This window comes from Pangasianodon hypophthalmus, chromosome 13 (assembly GCF_027358585.1).
Source record: "Pangasianodon hypophthalmus isolate fPanHyp1 chromosome 13, fPanHyp1.pri, whole genome shotgun sequence".
Taxonomy (NCBI): domain Eukaryota; kingdom Metazoa; phylum Chordata; class Actinopteri; order Siluriformes; family Pangasiidae; genus Pangasianodon; species Pangasianodon hypophthalmus.
The window spans coordinates 24,820,574-24,836,048 of record NC_069722.1 but is presented as its reverse complement, the minus strand read 5'-3'; the positions used below and the strand labels follow the sequence as shown (position 1 = coordinate 24,836,048).

Genomic DNA, 15,475 nt, shown 5'->3' with positions numbered 1-15,475 from the left:
TCTCAGACATCTACAAACGGATAAAAGCAACATGGCAGGAAAACCCGTTCCTTACAAAGGCTCAGTGAACTTCCCCCGAATAAAAATTAAACCCCTGCATGTGCTAAAAGAAGGAACTTCTACATTTGGTTTAAGGAACATACATGAATAAAAAAAACAGAAAGCGGGACAAGCCAGAGATTTTATGTCTTTTAAATAAGATGATTGTTTGGGATTTTTCTGAGCTGAAAGTACAGCTGAGAGAGAGAGCGAGGAAGCCGAGCGACCAAAAGAAACAGACGAAGATGAAGATCAAAAAGAAATCAGACGCAGCACCTGTCCTCTGCCGTCAACCTGAACAAAGAGGAAAGATCGAGTCTGAGATTCCGACAACAACAAAGTCAGAACACGGAGAACACGGGCGTCACGAGGACCTGCAGCGTTCTCACAGACAGAACTATCATCTTTCCCAAACTTCCAGTCTAATTTAATCTACCTGTTCGATTTCTGACAATAGAGAGTTCCTAAAGAACCTTTTCTGGACAACAACGTTTTGCTGTAGTGTTTAAAACAGAACCGAAAACCAAGAACCCTTTCAGGGTGCTAGACGGAACCTTGTTTTTATTTATTTATTTATTTCTAAATGCAACATCCTGATACTTGATGATGTTCTGAATTTCTTAGAATCTCAAAAATTTTGCTGATTTTAAAGTTTCTCAACAAAGTTTTACAAAATTATTTAAAGATTTTAAACACGCTTGACACACTATGATAAGAGAAACAATATACCTAATGTTTTTAATTAAAAAAACACAAAAATTAAAAGACTTGAACACAAACAGATTAAATTTTAACATCCAACAGAAGAACAGCGACTTGATTTTGTTGATATTGTGGTCGAGAAAAAGATTCTGCATCATGACAGAATTTATCTAAAAAAATGCATATCATGACATCACTCACGACAAACGCGAACAACAATTAAAATAACCAAAAGAAAAGAAAACAGAATTGGTCCTTGCACCGGTCCAAGAGGGATTACTGAAATCCACAGATTTGTTGACTTCTGTGGGAAGTTTTTGGGACGTAACGGCTGATTAATTATGCTTACGAAACAATGAAGACATTTCGGTTACACTTCTCGTTAAAAAGTTTAATCTATCACCTCAAAGGTTTGTTTGATTTGTCTCCCTGGAAATAAGATATACACAGAACCCTGCAACAGAATGTTCCAGATTATAGAACCCCTTTTAGAAAGAGATAATTGTTAACCATTAAAGAAAAAACACCCTTTTTTTAACGAGCGTAATACCGAACTAACTCGAGACGTAAAATTTCATCCTCATCTCTCCTGAGTTTCTCTCAGAAGCAACAAACACATTAATTTCCCCTGAAATCACATTTCATTTCCAACAATAGCACTTCTGAATCTTCTTGTTTTGTAATTCCTGGACTCTGGCGTGATGAAGGGGATTGTGGGAGCTGTGATGGATCTGCGCTCTAATCCTCCTTTTTTTTCCAAGCTCTTCCAAAGGAAAAGTGGAAACAAATGCCAGCTCGTGGTATATAAGCTCCTGTTTTTACAAGAACAAGAAGCTCTGCAGAGGTGACAGACGAAGAACGAGAGAGTTGGAGAAAAAGAGAGATGGGAAATTTGAGAGAGATAGAGAGAGAGAGAGAGAGAGAGAGAATCAGAGAGCGTATTACAGCCTGTCATGGATGAGAAGAAGGAAAGGTCAGCGGGCTCCGAGGTCGTCCCGTCTTCCGGATCCGTCCAGCAGGATCGTTCCGAGCCAATCGCTTTTAGACATTAACTTTAAAAATATATCAAGTCAAGCAAACACACAGCTAGCAACTTTGAGACACTGATGCGAACATTACACACAGGAAACTGCGTAACTAACGAACAAATCACTTGTACGATAAAAATTCTTACAATTCTTAAAATATTATTCTGCTGCATTGCCACTTTTTTAACAACAAACCCAATTCAGATCTGCAATAAAAATTCCATTAGTTATCACTCCAAAGTTTTTTTTTTCTATAACAGCCCGATGTGTTTTATTCCTCGGACACCACAGAAATTTGTTGAGTACAATTTATATTTATTAAAGAATGACACCTCATGCATTTCATCTGTTTGTAGTTACTTCTGATGTTGCGTAACGTCAACGTAACAAGTTCTAACGTACGTTACAGCAGCTATAAACAGTCATGAGACTCTATTTTTCTCTCTCCTGAAGTTAATAAAGAAAAAAAAAACGCAGCTTGGCGTTGTTTGTTATCGATAAAAAGCAAAGAAGCGTAAACTCGTCTGTCCTGAACTTAAAGTTACAGCTTTACCTCTGACTGTTACAAAGCGCTGACACTGGAGACTCCTTCCATACATGTTAAGTATACTTACAGAAAACTGTGTTTTTTGTTTAATCCGTTTATTATACGTGGAGCGTCTGCTGTACACGTCCCTGCGAACGAGCTGTTACTATAGAAACCATGACGTAGTAGAACGAGCATGTTAATATAAACCGTAATATAATACAATCATATAATACAGTTACAGTCTGAAAAGTCAGGAACTAACAGAAGTTAAACTACTTATACATGATTTTGTATTTATTATTTATTTACACATATTCATATTTATTAAGATTGGATGAAAGGGTAGAGATAGTGCTCTCATTGGTTCTTGAATTTATGGACACTTGGCAGAACCAACATCTTCTGACCAATCAGAATCCAGAATTCAATATCGGAGTGATCTCTCTGAACAACTTGTTGATCTGAATGGTTTTTTTTGCTAAATATTTAAAAAAATAAACACCTCAGCACACTCTAACGCTGTACGTTAGGCACAGAGCGTCGGTTAAACACTGCGTGAGTTTACACCAGCGTTCCTGAATGAGCTCCTTGAGCTCTAAAACAGTGAAAACATTCAGTGAAACATTTCGTAACACCAAACAACCGGCGTCCTGTTGCGCCGAATATTAGCGTGTACACTCAGGAGGGTGAGAGATCTCTCCAAGCCTGAGTTTATTCTAATTATCACAGATGGCACAAATACATCACAAACCTGCAACAATTCCGCAGGGATACTCCAGGAGGTGAGACGTCTATACTGCTTTTATTTTCTCACCGGAAAAACACTCGAGTGATTCTGGCACGGCGGGAAATCCTGCCGAGACACGGCGCTGCCAGCGCTGCGCTGTGGAAAACTTTATCTCTTTATTTATTCCTTCATTTTCTTTCCACGTATAAATGCACGGCACGGTCTGAACGAAGTTTACTAGCATTGCTGGTGTTATTACTATTATTTATCATCCAGACTGTCATCATCTGTGTGTCCTTGTGACATTTCCGCTGTATATTTTACGATCTCTGATAATGAAAGTCATCTCCTCAGCCGGCCATGCGTCACAGGACGCCATGTACGTATCATACTACACGATAATTAGCGCCGGTAATTACAGGATGTGGCGCTCTTACGACGCCTGAATGTCACCTTAGTCAATTTTATCCTGTTTAACCCGATAAGCAAAGCAGTATCTCTTCTCATCCAGAACTATTTCATCATCAAACACGACCGCTTGCTCATCGCCTCGTACCGACCGGACTGCAGAGTTACCCTTTAACAGGTCAACTTCTCTGATTTAAAGGCATTTAAAGAAAACGTGTAATAAATAATAAAATATATATTTACTTAATCTTTAAACAGAAACCTGAGAAATATTTCAACAGAAATCTGAGAAAGTGTGAAGTTATTAACCTGAAGCTGTAAAGATTCCTGCAGCGCTGACGTAAAGAGCTCGGCGATACGACGATATAATATCGATATCGTGATAAATTACATCGCAATACACTTTTCTGAGATATCGTTCGTATTGTGGGACCTTTTTATACCTTTTTTTTTAAAATAACATCTACAGCCTCAGCTGATTTTATGTTATAGTTTTAAAATTGGAAAATGTTAACTTTTTTTTTAGGTTTTTTAAAACATTTTCCTCCATTTCAGTGTTTTGTAGATATTCTAATAAGTTAATAAAAATATTTATTTTAATTGAATTTGTTTTCAAATGCAACACCACAGTTTTGCTGGCCGTTTATTTATTTATTTTTTAACAAACCTACATCTCATGATACATACTGTGTATCTTAAAAACGTCTTTTATCTAAATATCTTGATATGATATTTTTATCGTATCGCCTCACTCCTAACACTTATACTGCATGTTAAACACTTTAATATGCTATAAATTTTTTTTTTTATAATGGTGCTTTTGTCCAGAAAAACAGCAACGAATTTAAAAACCTACAAAAAATTTAGGACCCCAAGGGATCTTTGGTTATTCCTCTGTGAGAACTCTTTAACTTTTAAGAGTTTACTTTTTTTTCACGCTGTAATTCTAACTGTATCCATCAACAAAGTGTTTTCCTGTCAGAAAAGCTCCACATTTTTGGACACTAAGAACCCTTAATCATCCAATAAACCCTTAAAGAACCCCTGAAGAACCATTTTCTCTCAGAGTGTGTGTATTAACCGGGTAAGTATACGGTACAAACTCCAAATTACTGCTCATTATTTTCTTCTTCATACCTAGAACCTGTCAGGAGTTTAACATTCAGCTAAAACTGTCTCAGAAAGACGAGTTCTTTAAGGATTCATGGGATAATTAAGGGTTCTTATCTTCCAAAAAGAGGGTTCTGCTTGGATTTGGACCCTTTCTAACATGGCAACTCTGTTCTATATAGAACCTTTAAGGGTTCCTCCACACGCTTATCCAGTAATTCCAATCAGATCGTGCAAATGTTTTTAGTGTAATCAGGAGTTCCACATTTTTGGAAGATAAGAACACTTAACTGTCCAACAAACCCTTAGAGAACCTTTGAGGAACCCGTTTTTCTACGAGTGTCTGTATTAACAGGGTATAAGTTCTTATAACAGTTGGTTCCTAAAAGAACCCTAATTCCAATAAGATCCTGCAGATGTTTCCAGTGGAACCAGAGCTTCCAGGTTTGTGGAGGTTAAGAGAACCCTTGAGGAACCCGTTTTTCTGAGAGTGTGTGTATTAACAGCGTAAGCAGAACAAACTGCAGTAGGTTGTTCTAACAGTTGGTTCCTAAACGAACCCTAATATCACGAAGATGTTCTTAGTGGAAGCTTCATTATTTTAGGTGGGTGTTTAACCCTGATGGAGTGCCATGGAGTGTGATGGTGTGTGATGGAGTGTGTGTGTGTTGATGATGTTGTGTGTTGATGATGTGGACAGAATGAAGTCTCCTGCACTGTCTCGAGATGACGCGATCTCATCACGCAGTCTAACGCGAATGTAAACGCACAGCTGACGCGTAACCTATAGATCTCTCTCTCCCTCTCTCTCTCTCTCTGTCTATCTCTCCCTTTCCCTCTCTCTTTCTCTCTCTCTCTCTCTCTCTCTCTTTCTCTCTCTCTCTGTCTCTCCCTTTCCCTCTCTCTCTGTCTCCCCACAAACAACCTCAGAACCGAGGCCCATTCTCGCGGACAGAACGGAGAATCACAGCGGAATGAATGAGAGAGAGAGAGAGAGAGAGAGAGAGAGAGAGAGAGAAGCTGATGTGCACAGTGTTCTTCACAGCAACATGACAGAAATTCCGTCGCTTCTTCCTCCTTACCGGTTGCCGCTTGTGGCGCAGGGTCGCCTTCCCGAGCTGCTGCCTCCTGCTTCTCGGATACTCGCCGTACGCTTTGTTGACACCGAGCCGGTCTCTCTTCTCCCTGCCTCCGCCTCCAGCACCTCCAGCGCCACCTCCAGCTCCAGCTCCTCCGCCGTTCTCCCCGGCGTCCCCCGAGTCCAGGCTGCTGAAGTTCCACACGATGAGCGTCTGCATGAGCAGCACGGTGAGCGCGGCGATCAGCGCGGAGCGCGAGCGGCGAGCCGACTTGCGCGCGCACGGACCGCCGACCATCATGCTTTGGTTTGGTTTGGTTTTGGTTTGTTTGTTTCCTTTCCCCTCCCTTTGCGCGTGCGTCCGTGTGAAGCAGCCGAGCTGAGCGAGCAGCACCGCCGTGCGCCACCGACACCGGGCTACGGGGCTATGTGGAGTCAGCGCGCGCAGTGAGAGAGAGAGAGACAGAGAGACAGAGAGAGAGAGAGATAGAGAGAGAGAAAGAGAGAGAGACAGGGGAGGGGAGGAGGGCGGATAGCGACTGGCTCATGGGTTGCCAGATTGTTGGAAAATTTGCATCAAAAAGCAGACTTTACTGCAAACTGCAAACACTACACCGGGTTGGGGAGGGGGCAAAAACTTTTACCCCCACCGACTCTTTAACTGTAAAATAAATTACACAGATTCCACAACACAGATTTTTATCTCAACAGCTTTATTAAAATGTGTGCAGTATTATTTCATCCGTGGAGTTTTTTTTCTTTGAGCTAAACACATTGTTTACAGGCGGCTTGTTTTTATTAGAATTTAATAAATAAAAATAATAACTGTAATTTCCACCACAGCACTGTAACTAAATAATAAATAAATAAATAAATAAATAAAAATCACAGATCCTCTGGCTATTCTTCACAAACCCTGATTTTTAATACCATCAGTGAAATAATGTATTTTTTATCCGTTTATAGCTACATTTACAATTATAGACCGTCTGTGAAACAAGTTCTTTCCTGTTCCTCTTGTAGCATAGCTAACATTTTATTTAATTTTTTTAAATAATGATGCATTGTAATCTTTTTTTTTTTTTAAATAAGATTATAGTTACATTATGGAAGGTTGACCTGTTCTCTCTTACGTTATAGCAGCTATAAACACTCGTTCCCTCGCCAGCTTCTCTTTTATCTCTGTTTTAAAGTTAATACGACAAAAAAACGCAGCTTGTTGTTGTTTGTTCCTGAGAAACTGAAAAAAAAAAACATAAACTCATCTGTTCTGAAGATGTCGGAAAAGTGACAGCTTTACCTCTGACTCTTACAAAGCACTGAAACTGGAGACTCCTTCCATAAATGTTTCTTTTTAGTGGAGCATCTGATGTACGAGTCCCTGTGAGTGAGATGTTACTATGGAAACGATAACCTATTAGAACCAGCGCATTAATATAATAATAATAATAATAATTTAAAAACCTGTGATTTGCAGCTGCACTACTGTCAGAGCTGCTGTTATAGGAAATTAATCAACATCCTTCTGACCAATCAGGATCGAGAACTCAACACTGACGCACAGGCACCAGTGTGTCGCAATGCGTTAAATTATTAATTAATCAGTTTTTGAAATTTGGATAAAATGATGTATTTTTTTGAGCACAGTATTAAAATGGTGCAATCTGGCAACCCCGGTTTGGAGGTGGTGAAGATGAGAGAGAGAGAGAGAGAGAGAGAGAGAGAGTGAGCTCGTGCATGTAAATAAGAGCACGGAGCCCTCGCGTGGCCACGCGCGCGCACTGTGTGACGGAATGAGCGGCATTTAAGAAAAAAATTGTAAAAACAACCACAACAAACAAACAAACAAACAAACAAATAAATAAATAAATAAAAACGCGACGGAAATGAATGATATTTCACAATATTTTCTTTATGAGTGTGAAATAAATACAATGAAATAAATCATTTTTTTGAACGCGTCCCTTGTTGTCATGGATACCTGTGTGAAGGGGCGGGGCTAACGCGACACAGGTGTGGCTAATTGCTCCACCCCTCCCTGAGTAAATGTTATGCTAATCAGCGCCATGTTTACAATTTAACTCGTCACTTCTGCTTTTCAGAAATGCACAATAAAAGCCAAATAAATCCACATCATGCTTTTTTCTTTATATTAATCAACTTTACACTCGACTCAGACTTCAGAGAAAGCGTTATTTTGTGAAAAAAAGCATTGTTCACGTGATCAAACGAGGTCACGTGATTTAGAGGTCACTAATTAGCGTTTTTAATTGTCACTTTGTTTTGTTTTGCTGGAAGTGATTTCATTTCTCGCAGTGCAGCAAAAATATCTGAAGCAATTTTCATTCTACACGTAAAAGTGGAGCCTGAAGGTGAAGAGAGAAGAAAAAGAAAGTGTTAGAAGTTGAATTTTTTTACTTCAAGTTGAGCTGGTAAGTGCTAAACAATCAGAACTCGGCTAGCAAAAGCTAACAGTCTGTTACTTTCACCTCTCCAGACCTGAGGCTAGTCTAGATACTCCACTTAAAGCTTAGAGAAATAAGGCTGGAAAATAGTTTTGAGGAAGATTGAGAAGTTATTTCATTGTTTTTTATTTCCATTACTGTGGAATTTAGTTTGAATTTCTATTCTATTTAATAGTTTCTTCTGTATGTTTGTCATAAAATGAAACAATCACATGTAATGTTAAAAAAGTAAACTGGATAATTGATTTATATGAAGAGTTACACACAATTCTCTGTTAACCAATCAGTGAGCCTTCTGTTAATTTATGTATTTTAATCCAGTAAACAATCCCTAAGTCACGTGACATACAGGAGGTGTAATTTCTGATCTGTTGATCCGTTTTTGCTTGTAGGAGTTGAAACAGGAAGTGGCTCAGAAGGACAGCACCTGAGTGAGTGTTTTTGTTGTTATTTGTTTACGCCACTGCGCCTGTGTTCTGCACATTTTTAAAGTTTTGAATAAAAATAATGCGCTCTTCAGGAGCGTGGTGCTTGTTCGGTGCTTTGCGATGAAGATGTTGGATGTTCAGCAGATGTACACAGTGCTGAAAACTCTTCTCAGCACAAAGTAGCTAGAAGTTGCCAGATGATGTCATAATTTGGGCATAATTTGCATATTCATTTGCATATCACAATGTGTTGCATGAAAAAGGAAGATTTTCTGATGACACTTACAAAAGAGTAGAATTTTATCAAAAGTTAAAAAATACAAACTATTTACGTATTTACAGAATAGTAATGATTAGCTTGTCATTTAACTGGTTTGCTAAGCTAATGTTTGTATTTGTCAGGGAAGTGGTGTATCTCAAATGCTATTGGCTGTTGTGCAACTTGGCCACGCCCACTTCATGACTTGAGCAGCATTTCGTGGGATGTTGATGTAGTGTTCACGCAGAACTTTGACGTCATCATCAGTGGAGCGAACGTAGCCTGGGTTAGCTAGCTAGCATTTTTTTTTTTTTTTTTTTTCCTTCTTTTAACTTTCCTTTTTTTGACTCAGGCGTTCAAGGCTGGTCATTTTGCAGAGTTAATGACATCATAACATCACGAAAATGAACTAAACAGGAAATTTCTACTTTCTTCTTCTTCTTGCATCTTTTTGCATTCGAGTGCATTTTAATCACGTTTTTTTGAACGTTCTCAGAATGTTATTTGAACGTTCTTTTTACAGTTCCTCCGGTCCTTCCTTCCATTGAAGTTGATTTAGATAAACATTTCTATAAAAATGTACACCAGGACTGACTTCTCCTGTTTAATTCACTTATTATTATTATTATTATTATTATTATTATTATTATTTCCAGACAGGGTTTTTTTCTGTGCTTTTTTTTTTTTGGACCAAGTCTACGTAAAACCTTCTTCTAATCAGAACTAAAGCTGCATTTTGAGCAAGCTAGCATTTATCTGTGTCATTAAGCACGGTTCACCTCAGGAAAAGACGGAATGACGGATTTCAGGTCAGTTTTTGTGACTCTCCTGCAGCGCACAGAACCCGGATCGATAGCTGCTAATTGTTGGTATAAAACCATCAAACTCTGGAGAAGAGTGACGAGCGCGGCGAGGCACTGAACGCGCCCGAGCGAGACACGGCCTACGGGTTTTTTTTTTAATCAACACAGAGGACATCTCTCATCCCGCACACGAGGAGACTCGGTTTCCATGGGAATAAACTCGGTGTCCTTTCCTCCCCTCCAGCAGTTCAGAGAGGAGAGAAGCAGAAGAAGAAGAAGAGAGATGGAGTGTGCCTGCGCTCGTGCTTAGGCATATCAGAAACGAGCATCGCGACGCGTCACCCTCCGTGTTTGTCCTTGGTGCTCGTCACGCGAGCCGAAACACTGCATCGCTCCGTGATTCAGGACACCGAGGTCACGAGGCTTGGATGAATTAAAGACAGCCAGCAGACTCGGGGCAGCCGTGGGCCTGGTGCTGAAAATCACACTTACTTATTCTCTTTCTCTGCATTATGCATCACAGGTGTTATGGAGGGAGTCTCACGTCGTGTTCATGGTCAGGTCAGGTTTTATTTTCATCCCGTCCACATACACATGCAGCTGCAGGAAACGTGAGGGGAAAAAAACAAGCGTCTGTAAACACGGCTCCATAAAGTGCTTGTTGTCTTAAAGCAGGTTATTAAACACGACGTGAGGAATAAACCACTGTGTGTCGTGCAGTTGTAGTAAACTAATGAGTTACTGTTACTACCCCAAAGTGTTTTATTCCTCTTATACCACGGCCATTTTTCAAGTTCTCACTCACGTTATAACAGGTATAAACAGTCATTCCCTCACCAGCTTCTCTTTTTTTCTTTCTCTAGAAGTTAATCAGACAAAAAAACGCAGCTTGGTGTTGTTTGTTACCGAGAAACCGCAAACAGTGTAAACTTCTCTGTCCTGAAGACGTCGGAAAACTTACAGCTTTACTTCTGACTGTTACAAAGCACTGACACTGGAGACTCCTTCCATACATGTAAAATAAACGTATTTCTCCTTACAGAAAACTTCACCATTTTTCTCTCAATCATTTTTTAATTCCGTTTTTCATTAGCGTAGCGTCTGCTGTACGAGTCCCTGTGAATGAGCTGTTACTATAGAAACGACAACATATTAGAACAAGTGCATTAATAATAAAATAAAGCTGTGATTTGCAGCTGCACTTCTGTCAGAGAAAATTAGTCAACACCTTCTGACCAATCAGGAGCCAGAATTCAGGAGCGCTGTGTGTATGCGTGGCAGCCATTTTGTGAGACGAGAGAAATAATCTCTCAGTTGTGTCGGTTGCTTTAATCGTCTGATCTTCACTGTGTAACTTGTGAGGTGAGTTTCAGCTTCGAAACAGACACACTGCCCCCTAGTGGGCATCGTTTTTAGTCCTCCAGACGTATAAAACATACGCAGACGACTATGTAATCACGTGTCAAACGTGAACTGGGCCGTAAGAGGGAGTGTTGAAAAATGTGCTGTCTTTCCATTCAGAAAGAAAAAAGATCAAGAGACTCTGTTCACTCTTCCTTCACTTCATCTGTTCCAGAGAGCAGGCCATACCTCTATCTCTCTCTCTCTCTCTCTCTCTCTCTCTCTCTCTCTCTCACTCTATCTCTCTCTCTCTCTCTCTCTCTCACTCTGTCTCTCTCACTCTGTCTCACTCTCTCTCTCTCTCTCTCTCCTCACCTCCGAGTCCATCAGCTGCCTGATCGAACGCTCTCGCCCGGTTGCTAAGAGCTCGTCCTTCGCTTTCATGAGGAGTTTATAGCAAACCTTCCATCATGCCCTTTCTCAGCGGTTAGTGTCGGCTTGTCTGCGTTTAGCCCACCTCCACCTCCACCTCCCTCTCCTTCTCCACCTCCCCCTTCTCCACCTCCACCTCCCTGTCACTCCTCACCATCATGCTTTTAACACTGCGACATCTATGCAAATGTGTCATTATGATGAGATCACCGCTACGGGTCAGTGAAGCTCAGCGTGTTTTTTATGCATGTTTCTATTTTCTTCTCTTGAAGCAATAAAAAAAGAAACTCGACACAAAGACTTAAATGCAAAGTCATGGAGAACAGAAGGAAAGTAAAAAAATTCGAAGTAGCTAAAATCATGCTAACATCATGCTAACTATACTGCCTGTCATTGTGCCTTACCACCAGAGTTCACCTTACATTAAGGTTCCCTTAGCGAGCATTATTACCCGACGGACGTTCAGTAATTTAAACTTGTTGTAATTTAATCTTGTAATTTAAAGGTGCAATAGGGGATTTTTTTTATTTCTCATTAGTACAAATAATATTGAAAAATATGTAGAACATGATTAATGAAAAAAAAATTACCATTTGAGCCAAGGCCTCAACACACTTTCGGTCCGGAACGCTTGTTTGTGTCATTTTTTGGACACGCCCCCAACGCTGCTTCAGTGCGTGTTTATAGTTTGTATATAACTCAACTTTCAAGCATTTGAACCTCTGAGTGTGTATGAAAGTGATGTCATGACAGTCCTTGCTAATGCTAACTCTAGTTACCCTGCTAACGCTAGTTGAACCAATGTAGCTTATGTGGGCGGGGCTTTGTGTACATAGAGGAAGAAAATTCAAATCTTGTTAAATTAACCACCTGTTTAACTGTTAAAGATGTAATCTTGCTAAGTTTCGACCAATCTGCACTTTTAAAGGAGCAGCGTCATGTCTAGCGCCATCTGCCGGCTCGCTTCCCTCGACTCCGCCTCCTGTGTCGAAACAGAAAAAACAGGTGGAGATGTGCTGGTTTGTTACAACTAGGGGGCGGGGCTAATATTTAGGCTGGATAATTATGAACAGAATCCTAAAATTAAATGGATTTATTGCAAAACATTTTTTTTCAACAGTATCTTCACAGTAAATATTACAGACTGCATCTTTAATTTAATGTATGCTAAATGATTTTTATTGTAATTCTTTAACAATATTTATGATGTTTTAAAAATATCTTAGCAAGTGACGCATGCAGAGTTTAAGCTTATTAAGAGAATATTATATTGTGAAGATTTGAAAGCGTCTATTTTACAGTAAAGTTATCTCCAAGTGCATCGACAGTTTTACTGAAGATGATTTAAATTCAGTAAGTTGAATTAATTTTTTTTGAAGGCAGAATTAATATGCTGTGAGTAATGTTAATTATTTAAGAGCGTAGTAATTAGCACTTTAAAGGTTCTACGTGGAACCCTTCAACAGTGTGTTGCAGAAAAGGTTTTCGAGTCGTTTTTGGAAGCTAAGAACCCTTCAGTATCCAGTAAACTCCTAAAGAACCCTGGAAGAACCTAGAAGACAGGTTCTAGGTATTAAGAAGAAAATAAAAAGACCAGTTTTGGAGTTTGTACTGAACACGTACCCTCTCAGCGGTTCTCCTTCAGGGTTCTTACCTTCCAAAAAAGTTCTTCTTGGAATATTTTCTGATAGAAACCCAAATTGTTGTAGAGAGAATCTTTTAATGGTTCTCCAAAGGGACAATGAAATAAAATGAATATTTTTAAATTGTACATTAGTATAAATTTGCATGCATTTTGGATATTGCTGCTAGCTCAGATGTTATTATTTTAATGTTAACTCATGCATTAAATAATGCTAATGAAATGAATAATAATTAATTTCTGTAATTAATAACCCCTTATTATTAATTAGTGCGTACTGTTAGTAATGGACTTATTTTCAGTCCAGGAAATGATCGTTAGTTGATGGTGTTGTTTGTTAACGTGATGACGACTGAAGTTTTAATGCTAACGTCGTCTAATTAATGCTAGTTAAAAGAACCATGATAAGAACGGTGATAAGTTCCAGGTGCTCGACGCCGTCGTTTATTTTTTTTTCACGCTCATTTCAATTACACCACATTCTCCAAAAACAAGATTTCTGCACATTCCCGCTAATTTATTCACTCCGTCCGTTCTTTTGTAAATTGAACTGCCACCTTTCTCGTGTCCGTGTCGTGATGAATCACGTTCCAGTAACGTTCCACCGAGCGCCACGGCGGCTTTACGTTCAGAAATCTCCATTTATCACTGTCTAACGAAGCCAACTGTTCGAGCGCCGTCCTCAGCCATCAGAACCGGGAGCCGTGTTGACTCACGCCATGCTGTCACTCTGCATGACGCATTCACCGGCGAGGCGAGGCAGGAAAAATGGGCTCGGCGTGACAAAGCAGCGACGTGGGGTAACCGCGTGAGTCACCGTAGCAGCCTGTTTCCCCCCGCAGCATTCAGCTACGAGACACGTGTAAATCCTGTGAATTTCTCCCACAGGAACTCTTACTGCACGTTATACAGCACTGGTTCAGATGTGAGGGAATCTCATTCATTGCAAAGAGCCAGTCGACTCTAAGTGTGTGTGTGTGTGTGTGTGTGTGTGTGTGTGTGTGTGTGTGTGTGTGCTGTAATCTCTAGTCGAAGCTTAATCCTTGGTGCCATTTAAACGGATGGATTAGAGTGTGAGAAGAGAGATGAAGAATGTAGAACCTTACCAGAGCTCAGAATTAATTATCTTCGCATCTTGTTAGGGCGAGTCGACTCCTCTTCTCAGTGACCAATCAGCTGTTTGATCGTGTCAAGGCTAAAGTTCTGTCTCTGTTTACGCAGAGAAAGTTCCTGGTATTCAGAGTCGGGTTCCGCAGCTGCTTAAGTGGATTTTCTGAGCTCCACTTTGAGATTATTAAAATCACCTGTGTGTAGTTCACGCCTCTGAGATTTATCTTGAGTAGAAGACAGGGTTTTACAAAAACGTTTGGACCACCACCTTTAAACACAAGTAAAAAAAAAATCGGTGATAGAAAATGCAGACTGAAGAATAGCGTTTTTTTTTTCACATTTGCTTTCAAAAGTAATACTAGGGCTGGGCGATAAACTATTCACACTATACTTTTCGGAGATAGCGTGGATATTTGTGGACATTTTTAAAATTATTATAAACTGACTGGAAGCAGCTGATGCTAAAACAGTTTTTTTTTTAAAAATTCTGATTTTTAGTGTTATTTCTTATATGACTAAATGTTATTTTTAAATATGAAAAAATTATTTTTATAGCCATCAGATAGAGTATTTTAAATGCGGCTCGAAAATCGAGATATTTCGCCCCGTAATATGATGTAGAATAAATGCAAGAGACAATTTTAAAAATAAAAAAACAGGAGTTTAGGATAGTGCTGCAGGAATAGTCCTTCAATGATCATCACATTAATCACTGCTGATGTAATTTTTTGCATCTGGTTCCTCTCAAGGTTTCTTCCTCATGACGTCTCGACCGGTTTGTTCATTAGGGATCTAAATCTATATCTGGATTATCTGTAAAGCTGCTGTGTGACAAAGTCTATTGTTAAAGGTTCTATATAAATAGAATCGAAGTGAGGAGAAGAGAGTTGTGTGTAGGGGGAGGTGTGGATGTTCAGAGGAAACGACTGTTTTGACAGAAAGGGAACAGATGAAGGTTGATCCACAAAGTCTAGTGAGTTCAATTACATCATTAGGACAGAAGTTTTGAAAACTAGAAATGTGTTTGAATTAAATTTTTATGATTTCTGTGGTGAGAGACGGCCATCAACACCTCCTAAAGCCGGCTTTTCACTTTTCACCGCACAGACAAAACTCGCACATCGTAATAATTCTTAGATCGTGATTTGAGATCGGCGTCTTAGAACGAGTAACGTGACCAATTTTATTGTCCAATTATATTCCACCAATAGAAGGACGGCAAACTCACAGCACAGTTACACATCGGTAATGGTGATGGTGAAATGTAAATGAAACGTTCAAGCTGATTTCCAGATGATTGATGACGTAAGCGTAGTCATTTTCTTTCATCCCAGATTTATCATTAGAGGATCTGACACGGAGAATCACACAGTC

The 15,475-nt window shown here is 39.6% G+C and overlaps 2 protein-coding genes across 2 annotated transcripts in view; one reads left to right on the top strand and one right to left on the bottom strand.

Moving 5' to 3' along the window:
• The window catches only part of xylt1 (xylosyltransferase I), a 66,997-nt gene extending 60,895 nt beyond the window's left edge, over window positions 1-6,102 (bottom strand). The window contains exon 1 of the mRNA XM_026909867.3: window positions 5,626-6,102. Within this exon, the coding sequence (XP_026765668.2) occupies window positions 5,626-5,922 (297 nt within the window). The 5' untranslated portion in view covers window positions 5,923-6,102. The remainder of the gene's footprint in view (window positions 1-5,625) is intronic.
• Window positions 6,103-7,853: 1,751 nt separating this feature from the next.
• tmc5 (transmembrane channel like 5) overlaps window positions 7,854-15,475 on the top strand; it is a 97,279-nt gene continuing 89,657 nt past the window's right edge. Inside the window, exons 1-2 of the mRNA XM_034309931.2 lie at window positions 7,854-8,053; window positions 8,479-8,517. The gene's annotated coding sequence lies outside the window, so the exon portion shown is untranslated. The remainder of the gene's footprint in view (window positions 8,054-8,478; window positions 8,518-15,475) is intronic.